At 42.3% G+C, this 13,914-nt stretch overlaps 1 protein-coding gene across 1 annotated transcript; it reads right to left on the reverse strand.

The window, feature by feature from the left end:
* Positions 1–3,247: 3,247 nt before the first annotated feature.
* Positions 3,248–11,859, reverse strand: LOC133242163 (odorant-binding protein). Its single transcript, XM_061408230.1, has 7 exons — positions 11,724–11,859; positions 11,127–11,266; positions 10,197–10,267; positions 7,218–7,328; positions 6,116–6,214; positions 5,867–5,911; positions 3,248–3,455 (listed from the first exon to the last, which is right to left on the reverse strand). The coding sequence occupies exons 1-6, from the start codon at positions 11,802–11,804 to the stop codon at positions 5,889–5,891; spliced, it is 525 nt and encodes a 174-aa protein (XP_061264214.1). The 5' UTR covers positions 11,805–11,859; the 3' UTR covers positions 3,248–3,455; positions 5,867–5,888.
* Positions 11,860–13,914: the final 2,055 nt, after the last annotated feature.

Here is a 13,914-nt window from a genome sequence, read left to right on the forward strand (position 1 = left end):
CCTGCTTCTCTCTGATGACTCTGGTCTGCACGATTCCTGCAGGCTAAGGTTTTCTCACTGAACCTGCTCAGTATTAATCAGCCAACCAACTGGCTATTTAATATGACTCAAAAGAAGAGATGTTACCGAAATTTCTCTAGCGATAGAAAGTAAGTTATTGGGACAAAAAAAATGCTACCTGAAAAATTTAGCATATATGAAATCCACCGTGTGTCCTTATTGATATATTTGATGGTACAGTATAGCATGCAATGCAGGAGACCCAGGTTCAATCCCTGGGTGAGGAAGATCCCCTAGAGAAGGGAATGGCAGCTCACTCCAGTTTTCTTGCCTGGATAATCCCATGTTCAGGAGACTGGCAGGCTACAGTCCATGGGGTTGCAAAAAGTCAGAGGCAACTGTGCACAAACACACAAATATTCATTTACACTGAAGTTATTGTGAAGGCTTTTTCTTCTTACTGGGAGGACAGTTATCCAGGGGAAGAAATAAAAGATTCATTCTTTACAACCATTCTCCAATATTTCCAGTGTTTTTCTCTTTTTATAAGTTGGGGATTATATAAAAGTTTATTCATGGAGAAAGAAGTTAAATAAATTCAACTGTATCTTGATAGCATATTTACATGCTAAATAAATGATATAGTTAGGAAAAAGTATAATTCCCTTACCACTTTTTTTGATATGCACAATATTTTCTTCTTTAATCCCTCTCTTTATTGTAAACTCCTTGAACTTCTCCAAGGCTTCATCTTCAATATCACTTCCTTTCACTGAAAAATACCATGAAGAAAGGAGAATTTTTGCCTCTGAGAACCCAGAGAAATTTCTGAATACAGAACAAGAAGTTGAGTGTGAAATTCAGATCTTCACTTCTTATAAATTAAGCCTCAAACAGCAACCAATTCCCATGACTCAGATGTCTGCTGTCTTAACCATTAATTTCATGCAACTCTGTAACTAGACCAAACAAGTGTCCTTAGCAGGACCCCAAAGACTTGCAGAAGCTCCATGAATTTAGTATGGAACCAACCTGCTCCTTGACCAACTTCCTAGTCCGTACCTGCCACTCAGGTCTTGTTCTGACCCTAATAAGTAGGGAACAGGGTTTCCCCTGACAGATACAACTCACCTCATCACACATAGTAATGGGAGATGGTTTAGTCTTCAATTAACCCACTGTTCTAACCAATACCTTTTCTGAAACAGACATGTGTTGTTCCAGGGGTACACATACCTGTCAGTGCGTCTATGTGGGTATTTGGGGTGATGTCAGTGTTCCTAAAAACAGTGCATTTGAATAGTTGAATAGGATGAAGATTCATTATAAAAGTTTCTGTTCCAAGGGTTAGAATGCACTTTACAACTGTATAAAATGAGCTAGTTAAGGACAGCCTCAACCGTGGCTTGAAATTTGTTGGCATGATAAAAAACGGGGGAAAAAAATCTCTTCTAGTAATATTTCATTTTTTAATGCCAACAAGTGGGAATTATTTTGAAATGTTTGATGATCTGATACTGCCTCTGCTCTCCACCCTGAGCTACTCTTTCTTGGTAGATTAATTTCCAGGATTTGACTCAGTGAACATAAATAGATAGGCCTTGTAGACTGCATAATGGATATTGTCAGCACATACCGATTTTATGGGTAAAAATACTCACCATGGAAATATTCCATGGCAGTTCAGTTCAGTCGCTCAGTTGTGTCTGACTCTGTGACACCATGAACCACACAACACGAGGCCTCCCTGTCCATCACCAACTCCTGGAGTCCATCCAAACTCATGTCCATTGAGTCAGTGATGCCATCCAACCATCTCATCTTCTGTCGTCCCCTTCTCCTCTTGCCCTCAATCTTTCCCAGCATCAGGGTCTTTTCCAATGAGTCATCTCTTCTCATCAGGTGGCCAAAGTATTGGAGCTTCAGCTTCATCATCAGTCCTTCCAATGAACACCCAGGACTGATCTCCCTTAGGATGGACTGGTTGGATCTCCTTGCAGTCCAAGGGATTCTCAAGAGTCTTCTCCAACACCACAGTTCAAAAGCATCAATTCTTGGGTGCTCAGCTTTCTTTATACTCCAACTCTCACATCCATACACTACCACTGGAAAAACCATAGCCTTGACTAGACGGACCTTTGTTGACAAAGTAATGTCTCTGCTTTTTAATATGCTGTCTAGGTTGCTCATAACTTTTCTTCCAAGGAGTAAGCGTCTTTTAATTTCATGACTGCAATCACTATCTGCATCATTAAAAAAAAAAAATTTAATGATTAATTTTTGGCTGTGCTGGGTCTTTAATGCTTCCTGGGCCTTCTCTAGCTCCAGGGAATGGGGGCTCCTCTCTACTTGCAGTGACCAAGCTCCTCTTTGTGGTACCTTCTCTTTGGAGCATGGGCTCCAAGTGTGCAGACTCAGCAGCTGTGTTCCATTGGCTTAGTTTTCCCTTGGTATGTGGGATCTTCCTGGATCAGGGATTGAACCCCTGTCCCTGCATCCACAGGTAGATTCTTAACCATTGGAACACCAGGCAACTCCCATAAGTTCTATATCTCGAGGGTATTCCATCTTGTAGATTGTAAACCACAAGGAGATCTGATCTGTGTGCTCTCCCCATGACAGTGGGAATGGCCTCTCCTTCAGACTACTAACACCTCCTTCAAACTACTAACACCTCTTTGAAGCATAAGAGGCTGGAAGAAACAACTTCAGATGTTGTAAACAGTGACAGCTTCCTGCCTGAGCTGTCAATCATCTTGTTCCTCCAAGCACTGCACTGACTTCATGATGCTACGAATTGACCAAGGTGCACATGCTGCCCAGCTTTGGTTCCTAGTGGTCCAAGTCGTTAAGAAGTATCTTCAGCTCAACTGCAGAAGTGTTGGTGTTGTCAGAATATACGTTTCCCTTATGTTGTGGCCCATGGCATTTTATACTTTCTCTCTATGAAGATCAAAGACTGGAACACGGTTCCTTTCCATGTAATGAATACGATGTTTTCTTGACATCTTTCTTGACCAGATTACCCTTTCTCACTGCAGTTAAGACGATCCATAACCCTGTCCCTATCCCATGTCCTTTCTCTCCTTCTCCCCTGGACACCTCTAGGAATCTCTATATCCTCCTCCTCAGAATTGCCTCTGATGGAACACCTATCTTATTAAAGGCATATGTTTCTGGATAGTTAAATTTAATGTGCATTTTTGGGTGTTTGAAAACGGGGACTTTTGGTACAAACACACATAACTTGACTGTAAATTGAACCAATTTATTTAAACCCTCAGAAATCAAACACCACCAGACAGGATGTGATTAGTGACCAGGAGAGATGAGATAAGAAAGGGAGTGTGAGTGTGAAGAGAGAAGGATCATGTTAACCAGGAACCAGAGAAGTCGTCTTTGTGTTGATCTTGATTCAATGGAAATGAGGACGTGTCTGGTCTCCATGACTGTTTCTGTAGGTGAATAAAACAGGACAAAATGTTTAGTTGATAAAGAAAGCTGAGCACTGAAGAATTGATGCTTTTGAACTGTGGTGTTGGAGAAGACTCTTGAGTCCCTTGGACTGCAAGGAGTTCCAACCAGCCCATCCTAAAGGAGATCAGTCCTGAATATTCATTGGAAGGATTAATGCTGAAGCTGAAACTCCAATACTTTGGCCACCTGCTGCAAAGAACTGACTCACTGGAAAAGACCCTGATGCTGGGAAAGATTGCAGGCAGGAGAAGAGGGGGACAATAGAAGATGAGATGGTTGGATGGCATCACCGACTCAATGGACATGAGTTTGAGTAACCTCTGGGAGTTGGTGATGGACAGGGAGCTGCAGTCCATGGACACTCTGTGTCTGCAAAGAGCTGGACACAACCGAGTGACTGAACTGAACTGAAAAGTTTAGTAGAGTCGACTGTGTGATGGCTGATGGGGTGAGCCTCAGGCAGTAGGTTGTCCAGGGTACAGAAGCTGGGAGGTGATCCAATGTCAGAATCCTGGTGGCACTCACTACTCCACATCTCTGATGTAGGTGGGGATCCATGTGGAATTTTCCCCAGGATGTACATATGAGGTGACCTTCTATCTATATGATCCATTATAGGAGTAATGGTTTCACAATGCACATTCAGATTCTGTGATTAGAGTGCATTCTTCTAACTCTCCAAGTTTTGTCTTTAGCGTCTTCAAGAAATAATTTTTAAAAATTTAATTTATATTGAAGTATAGTTGATTAACTATGTTGCATTAGTTTTATGTGTGCAGCAAAGCGGTTAGTTTGTACATACGTATACCTATTCTTTTCCAGATTATTTTCTCATGTAGGTTTTTAAAGAGTATTACATATAGTTCCCTGTGCTATACTTTAGGACTTTTTGGTCTATCCATCTTGTATATTGTAGCTTGTACCTTCTAACTCCAAATACTCATTCCATCTCTTCTCCAGCCTTTCACCCTTGGCAGCCACAAGTCTGTTATTTAGGGCTGTGACCCTGTTTCTGTTTTCTAAATAAGTTCCTCCATGTCATATTTTGGGTTTCCCTGACAGCTCAGTTGGTAAAGAGTCTGCCTGCAATGCAGGAGACTGCAGTTCGATTCCTAGGTTGGGAAGATCCCCTGGAGAAGGGATAGGCTACCTACTCCAGTATTCTTGGGCTCCCCTTGTGGCTCAGCTGGTAAAGAATCCTCCTGAAATGCAGGAGACCTAGGTTTGATCCCTGGCTTGGGAAGATCCCCTGGAAAAGGGAAAAGCTATCCACTCCAGTATTCTGGCCTGGAGAATTTCAGGACTACAGTCCATGTGGTCACAAAGACTCAGACACAACTGAGTGATTTTCATATGTCATATTTTAGATTCCACGTATGTGTGACATCATGTGATATTTGTCTTTCCCTTTCTGACCCCTCTGGTGGCTCAGAGGTTAAAGCGTCTGCCTGGAATGCGGGAGACCTGGGTTCGATCCCTGGGTCAGGAAGATCCCCTGGAGAAGGAAATGGCAACCCACTCCAGTACTCTTGCCTAGAGAATCCCATGGAGGGAGGAGCCTGATAGGCTATAGTCCACGGGGTCTCGAAGACTGAGCGACTTCACTTTCACTTTCTGACTTCACTCAGTTTGATCATATCTAGGTCCATCCATGTGGCTACAAATGACATTACTTCATTCTTTTACTGAACTGAATATTCCATTGAATATACGTACCACATCTTTCTTATCATATTTGCCTGGAAGCTAGTCTTTGTCTTTGCTCTTTTTCTTTCATTTTTTTTTTTTTCTTTCTCAACAGAAAATTAAAAGCCACACTTTATCCTAGATGTGTGTCATTTTCTTAGGCTGTCTTAGGTTAGAAAGTTTAAAAATCTCACTTTAAGAAAATCATCTTGTGAAGGGGAATAGAATTCAAATGCATGTTTCAGACAGTGTGACTGGAAGACTTCTACTGGTTCTGTCAGAACTATATGAGATTGAACACTTGTCTTGAGTCAACATGAGCACCCTTCAGTCTTGGTTCTCTTAGAGGAGGGGTGTATGTGGACAACCACAAAGTCAGGATTGAGGGGAAAACTAGTTAAGCTTCCACCAACTCGTGATCATTCCTGCTTCTCCCTGATGACTCTGGTCTGTGATATTCCTGCAGGATAAGGCTTTCTCATCAAAGCTGCTCAGGATGAATCAACCAACCAAACAGCAATTTAATATGGCTCGAGAGAAGAGGAATTACCTGTTGTGACAGAGATATTTCTCTACTGATCAAATGTAAGCTGTGGGGCCAAAGATAATTGTTATCCACAAAATTTGGCAGATATGAAATCACCATGTGTCCTTATTGATTTATTTAATGGAACAGTATTAGTAAAAGACTGTTTTCACTTACACTGGTGTTTGTTTGGACCTTGTCACTCGGGTTGAGGATGGTCTTCTGGAGGAAAACCAAAGGGACAGGAAAGAAAGATCCACCAATTAGTACCATTCCACAGGATTTCCAGGACTTTTTTTTTAAGTACCAGATTATATAAAATAATATTTATGGAGAAATAGATATCAAATAAATTGATTTGTTTCCTGATAGTATATTTGCATATAAGGTGAATGATATACTTAGGAAAAAATAGAATTCCATTACCATTTTCCAAGAAATTCACAACATTTTTCTTGTCAATTCCTTTGTCTTCCGTCAGCTTCCAGAATTTCTCCAAGTCTTCATCTTTAACATTCAGTTTAACTGAAAAACACCACATAGAAAGCAGAATTTTGCCCCTCAGAACCCATTCTGAATGCAGAACAAGAAATGGAGTGTCCAAGTCAGATCTTCACTTGATATAAATTAAGCCTCCAACAGTTACCATTTCATGACTCAGATGTCTGCTGTCTGTCTTAAGAATTAATCCCCACCCAACTCTGTAACTAGACCTCCCACCCCAGCATCAGCAGGAGTACCCCGAAGACTCGCAGGAGTTTCATGGATCTGGGGACTTCATCACACTATGGAATTGATCTGCTTGCTCACCTACTTCCAATTATCTGTACCTGCCACTGAGGTCTTGTTGTGACCCAAATAAAAAGCAGACAGAGTTCTCCCCTGATAGACACACTCACCTCATCACACATGAAAATGGGAGATGATTTATCCTTTAATTAACCCACTATTCTGCTCAGAACCTTTCCTTAACTAGGCATATGTTGTTCCAATGATGTACACTTGTCTCAGTGCTTCTATGTAGGTATTTGGGCTTATATCAGTGTTCACAATAGCAGTGCATTTGAAAAATTGCACAGGAGAAAGATTAAAAATAAAAGTTTCTGATCCAAGTCTTAGAATCAATTGAGAAACTAGTATAAACTCAACAAATAAGAGTAGTTTCCTTATAGCCATATCTTGAAATTAAAGTGTTAAAAAAAATAAAACTAGAAACCAACACAATAATTTTCCTTCAACGAAAAATTTAAACAAAAAACTATTTCTACTAAAATTTATTGGCTATCTTTAATTTCAACAAACGGGAATTATTTAGAAATGTCTGATGATATGATCTCCTCAACCCCTCTGAGCTCCTCTTTCTTGGTAGATTTTGTTCCAGGGTCCTTATCTCCACGAACAGAAAGATCTAGGTTCCGTGGGCTGCATAATAGATACCATCACCACATAATGATTTTGTGGATAAGAGCGCTGATAATGGAAGTTCTACATGACAGTGTTGATGTGCATAGGAGGATGTCACACATACCAAACAGTCCGGTCAATTCTGTCTTCTTGCCGTGTTTATCCACGTTGATGTTATGTGCTACCAGATGCGTTGTCGACACAGAGACAATTTTAAATACATTTTGACCCTCATCTGTGAGAGAGAGAATATGCATATATATAGGACTCCACCTTTGTGTATTTTCAGTTAGGTTCATCATGGCAAGTTGAGAGTAATAGCAATAGAACATCCTGTGCTGATGTGTGGGTGGGCTGAATCCTACAGCTGCCATGGCAGCAAGGAGAGCAAGAGCAGTCGAGACTTTTCCTTATTCCCCCGTTCTCATACAACTAACCAGTCACTCTTTGCCCTCTTGCTCAGCTGTCTTCTACAACGTGTGCTCTAATGAACCCCAGTTAAAAAAAAAATAAAAAGAAAAATAGGAGTGTATTATCAAATCCAAGATCCAAAATTATTTGTATTTCTGTTGTTCCAGCCGTGGAACTGATTTTTCTTTAGGGTATATCAACTTAATGGTAAATCGAGTTACCATTTCAGAGTGTAGCATGGACATGTATATACTACGATGTGTAAAACAGACAGCTAGTGGGCAGCTACTGGATAGCACAGGGAGCTCAGCTCGGTGCTCCGTGATGACCTTGAGGGCTGGGATGGGGGAAGGGAAGGGAGGCTCCAGGGGGAAGGGATCTATGTACACATACACCTGATTGACATTGTACAGCAGAAACTAACATAACATTGCAAAGCAATTATCCTCCAATTAAAAATAAATTAAAAAATATTTGGGACAATTTGAGATGTTTTGTAGACAGACCTGCTATTGAAATAATTAATATGCAATATTATCAAATTTTAAAAATAGTTAATGAAAGAAAAAAATAATAGCATGTGTTCTCGAGTGCCTACACTGTGCCAGGCAGCTTTAGGAACACTTGATGTTAATTCCTGTGCTTCCTCTGCCCCTCAGCTTGGGGTATGACATGTCCATTGGTGTGAAGACAGTTCACCGGCTGGGAAGTGCAGGCAGCGAGCTCCGTCCCCACCTGGAGGGCTGCCCCTCCTCTCTGCCCCACCCGTCCACTCTGTCCCATGTATCTGGACAAGAAGCAGCTCTGACCTACTGTGTGTCACGTCTAGACTGTCTACATCCATTCTGTCTCTCCTGGCTTCCATCACACCTAATAGTAATCCCTAAGAAAGACAGGAGGTAAAACTATCCTCCTTTGTACCTGAAACATGCCAATGGCATTGTTCAGTGTCAGAAACACTGAAAATTATTAGTGTGGTGGAGAAGGAGAAAAAATAGCAGCAGAAGCAGCTTCATAGTCTCAGAGCCCCTAGATGTTACATGCAATGTGCCCAAGCCTACCATGAGTCTAGAGCCTGGGGTCACGCTGGGACAACTTAAGTTGGATGATGCAGGTCCTGAGATTATCCGTGACTGCCTGTGGTTGACCATGACTTCAGCAAGGTGGGCATTGCAGCATCACTGAACTGGCTGTGACGTTAACGAAGGCAACGGGACAGTGAGAGCCAACCTATCTTATGGGCGTCAGGTCACCATTAAGGCTTGATGTGGGTACACCTCACAGCCCCCAAAACACAGTTGGGGGGTAACACTTGCTGGTCCCCAAGAGATCTTACAAGAAGGGGTTATAACCTATTTCTCCCTTCTTTAGTCGCTCTGTAAAAACTGCAGCTAAAAAGGGTTGCAAAACTGGAGAAAAAGTAAAGACAGCGGAAGCACTGAGATTTGGCCAAAGGAAAAAATAATATCAGAGTAAGAAAATAAAAACATAATTTAAAAGTTGTCAAATATTAAAAGCCATTCAGGAAATTTTCCAGGCATAAATGTCACTGATTTGTGTTCGTCGTATAAGCATTGTGCGACTGTTTCGTTTAGACACGGGTTGTCATCACATGCTGCTACATTTAAATCACAGTCAAATATGTAGCCCTTAGAACGTTTCCTGTCTGAGCTGAAACTCCAGTACTTTGGCCACCTCATGTGAAGAGTCGACTCATTGGAAAAGACCCTGATGTTGGGAGGGATTGGGGGCAGGAGGAGAAGGGGATGACAGAGGATGAGATGGCTGGAGGGCACCACCGACTCGATGCACATGAGTTTGTGTGAACTTTGGGAGTCGGTGATGGACAGGGAGGCCTGGCGTGCTGCAATTCATGGGGTCGCAAAGAGTTGGACACGACTGAGCGACTGAACTAAGACTTTTAAAATTAGGAAGGTAGTTTGGGGCCATTATAAAGAAGTTAAAAGTCTTAGCCAGCATCCCTACTGCTTTGACCAACAGTTTCCTTTATGGTTGAACTCAAGATGATTTCCTTGGGTTCAAGTTCATCCTCTGTACCTTGGATGGATTAAGATGTTTAAAATTGTTTGAAAAAAGTGACACTGATGTGAAGACTCAAGATAGACCCTTGAGACATCAGTTCGTAAGGCTGTTGTAAACTGTCTGAGAACCATATGATATACAGGTCTATACCTGTTATTCTCAGTGGCTAACACTCCTGAGGAGAAGCAATGGCACCCCACTCCAGCACGCTTGCCTGGAAAATCCCATGGATGGAGGAGCCTGGTAGGCTGTGGTCCATGAGGTTGCTAACAGTCGGACACGACTGAGCGACTTCACTTTCACTTTTCACTTTCATGCATTGGAGAAGGAAATGGCAACCCACTCCAGTGTTCTTGCCTGGAAAATCCCAGGGACGGCGGAGCCTGGTGGGCTGCCATGTATGAGGTCACAGAGTCGGACACGACTTAGCAGTAGCAGTAACACTCCTGATTGGGAGGAGACCTCCAGGCCGTGTGTTTGAATCATTGTCTCATGACAAAGTGAAGTGCTTGAATATCCTAAGGACCGGAGCCTGCTCACCCCTCTAATTGTTAGTAGGAGTAGAATTCAGGTGTGTGGGGTTATGGAAGACAATTGTCCCAAGATTTCTACCCAAATGTTCTCTGACCAGTGAAGCAATCATACTTACAGTCAGCAACATAAGTAGCATCGTCTTGCTTTGTTGCCTTGACATGTACATTCTTCCATTTTCCATCCCGCCTTAAAAAGCAAACATATACAAGGTGTTTGAAGCAATGGAAAAAGTAGACATATACTTAGAATTTTCTTTGTTTTATCCCCACAGGGTAATCTTGTCATCTGAAGTTCTAAGAGAGGAGACAATAAGCAGACCCATTGTTAACTTGTGGCTCAGTGGGTAGACATCTAATTTTGAGGAAAAGGAGAGTTTGGGCAGAGATGGAGAAATTTGGTATCTGCGCAGTGGAGTTCACGAAAAAGATGTGTGCCTGTCAAAACATATTGAACTATGCCCTCCATGAAAGAAAGAATTAGTTGCTCAGTCACATCTGACTCTTTGTGACCCCATGGACGGCAGCCCACCAGGCTCCTCTGTCCATGGGATTCTCCAGGCAAGAATACTGGAGTGGGTTGCCATTTCCTTCTCAAGGGGATGTTCCCGACCCAAGGATCGAACTCAGTTCTCTTGCATTGCAGGCAAATTCTTTATCATCTGAACCACCGGGGAAGGCTTACGCCTTCCACAAAGCTGCATATAATAATTGCTCACGGGCTTCCCAGGAGGTTCAAGTGGTAGACATGCAGGTTCAATCCCTGGATTGGCAAGATGCCCAGGAGGAGGGCACGGCAGTCCTCTCCAGCATTCTTGCCTGGAGAATCCCCATGGACAGAGGACCCTGGTGGTCTACAGGCCACAGGTTTGCAAAGAGTCAGACACTTCTGAAACAACTTAACAAGCCACATGCTCACTTCAATCAGGTTGATTTCATAAGGATTAGCCATATGAAAATTCAAAAGTGTGTTTGTGTGTGTGTGATAGTTGCTCAGTTGTGTCTGATTTTTCGCACATGTGTTTTCCTTCTTGGTTATTTGTACTTACTTGACAGAAAAGTAAAAGTCCACTGTGCCCTTTTCATCATCAAACACAAGTTTACGGAAGTAAGTCCTGAATGGTCCATTCTCCTGGATTTTCTCTGGGTTGGTGGATCCAATGTACACTGTTCTCCATGGTCCTGAAAGCTGAAAGCAAAATCCCCCTTAGAAAATGTAGTCCTTGTCTTTTTATTTCATCCAGCATCATGAGTCAAAGGTTTCCCACCCCCAGTGCAAGTCAGCACACATTATCTACCTTGACTGGACAAAGCAGGATTTATGAAATAATGCAAAACCGAGTCAGAGCAAAAGAAGGAATTGAGACATTTCTGAGATAGCTTGAGTTCTCATGTCAAATACAAGATCTCAAAATCAACAGCTCTTTGGCTGATCCACTTTTTTCTGTTACAAGACTAGTAAAAATGCCTGAGAGTCAATTAATACACAGTAGAGATGACACAGAGACGAAACGGAGCAGGTCTAGAGTCAGTTAATGGAGCAGTATTGAGTCGGAGGGAGGAGGATCGGTTAGTGGGTCCACATATCAAAACCACAAAAGGGACACACACACACACACACACACCCAAGGCCTCCTCCCTGGTACCTCTGAGAGATTTTGCTCAGCTTCCTCTTCTTGGGCGGCACAAACCACACCAAGGAGAAGAGTCAGGAACAGAACCTTCATCTTGTCTATCGTGGTCCTTCGTCTGTCAAGGCTGACTGTGTCCTAGTGGCTGGAGAGGACGGGAATTGTGCCACTTTTTATAGGATCGTTTTGTTGGTGTGACGTGTCACGAACCAATGGTTGTTCCTCCTAAGCCCAAGGTTACACAGAAGTCATCTTCCGTATCCTGTTTGGCAGGGATCGGCTGTCACATCAGTGTGTTATCTTTATCATGAGGGTTGTTTTAAGAGAAGCTTAAGAGGATCTGGACATGGAACATTTAGAGGGAGTGAGATATCACAATGCACTCTAATGTTCCAAGGCCAGGAATATTTATTTACCTTTGTATCCTGAGATAAGGCTGGGATAAGCTGTCCAAGGTACATATCTGCAACTCCTCTGCCATTTCCTTAACATTTAGGAGATAGTCTAAAATTTATTTTCTAAAGTCGAGTGTGTGATTTAACAAAGTTAAAAAATATTTCTGAAGAGACCTTTGGAAAACCTCCCGTTTCTCTGAGGGGAGGGACACGTCAGCACAAAATGTTGATCACCTCTTCCTGCCCCACAGCGGGCTCTGTCCTCCTTATAGCTAAGAGGAGGTTCTGTCCAAATGCCCCTTACCCTCATGTCTGAAAAGGCACGTAAGCAATTCTGTTCCTCTCTCCCCTTCAAGACATCCTTTATCCATCTAATCTGTGATATATCATTTACTCATTGACTCAGTTGTTTCTAAGGAAGTGAAAAAGCACGACTGTATTTCTTGTAACTTGTAGAATTTAAAATAAAAAAGGAAATTTCCTAACTCTATACATCTAGTTACTCTCAAGGTCCCTCAAACAGCCAAAGAATCTCTACTTTGTATTTTTTTTTCCACAACCAGGGATCTTAGTTACCCAACCAGGGGTGGAATCATCACCTCATGTAGCGGATGTGTTGAGTCTTAACCCTTGGACGACCAGAGTCATCCTGACTCAGATCATTTTAACAGGAGTATGATCCCAGCTAACACCTCTTATCTATCCATCATCACCCTTCCATCTCTCCTTAGGCACCTCTAACATTCTCACGTTTTCCTTTCATATTCTTACCAACACGTGTCACCGGGGAGTGTGTTCTTGGACCATCCTATCTCAGGAAGACCTTTCTAACTGCCAATCAAGGGGGGATTAAACACAGTTTCTCCAAGAGGTTATTGCAGCAGGTTTTAGCAACCTGCTTGTTTGTAACTAAAGGCAGTCATAGGACCTTTAATCCAAAGTCTCCTTCATAAATATTGACAAAAAATGTAGGTAAAAAACTGATAAACAAAGCAGAATCACCTTACTCAAACAATAATCTTGTAATCCCCCAACAAATAATAATAAACCATGCTTGGTACATCTTCCTGGTGTCTCCTCGATTCTCCAGTTTTCTGGAACTACAAAGCCTCTCTTTCCAAGTTTATTAATTTTGTCTTACTTTCCTTTTTCTCTGTGGTCACTGTTTTTATATCTTATATTACACAACTCCTATCTAAACAATGCAAGGAAACGTGTGACCTTGGTCACGAAGAACACACAGGTTCCCTCATGGACTCCTGACCAAGGTTCAACGTTATTAGAATCTAAAGTAGAAATAAAGAACCGCAAGCCCATCTTTAAAGGTCTGATCTTGGAGACACTCTCTACCTCAGTTTAGTTCAGTTGCTCATTCACATCTGACTCTTTGCGACCCCATGGACTGCAGCACACCAGGCCTCCCTGTCCATCACCAACTCCCAGAGTTTTTACTCAAACTCATGTCCATTGAGTTGGTGATGCCATCCAACCATCTCATCCTCTGTCATCTCCTTCTCCTCCAGCCTTCAATCTTTCCCAGCATCAGGGTCTTTTCCAGTGAGTCAGTTCTTCACGTCAGGTGGCCAATGTATTGAAGTTTCAGCTTCAACATCAGTCCTTCCAATGAATACCCAGGACTGATCTCCTTTAGGATGGACTGGGTGGAGCTCTTTGCAGTGCAAGGGACTCTCAAGAGTCTTCTCCAAAATCACAGTTCAAAAGTATCAATTCTTCAGCGCTCAGCTTTCTTTATAGTCTGACTCTCATATCCATGCATGACTACTGGAAAAACCATAGCCTTGATTAGATGG

This window comes from Bos javanicus, chromosome X (genome assembly GCF_032452875.1).
Source record: "Bos javanicus breed banteng chromosome X, ARS-OSU_banteng_1.0, whole genome shotgun sequence".
Lineage (NCBI taxonomy): Eukaryota > Metazoa > Chordata > Mammalia > Artiodactyla > Bovidae > Bos > Bos javanicus.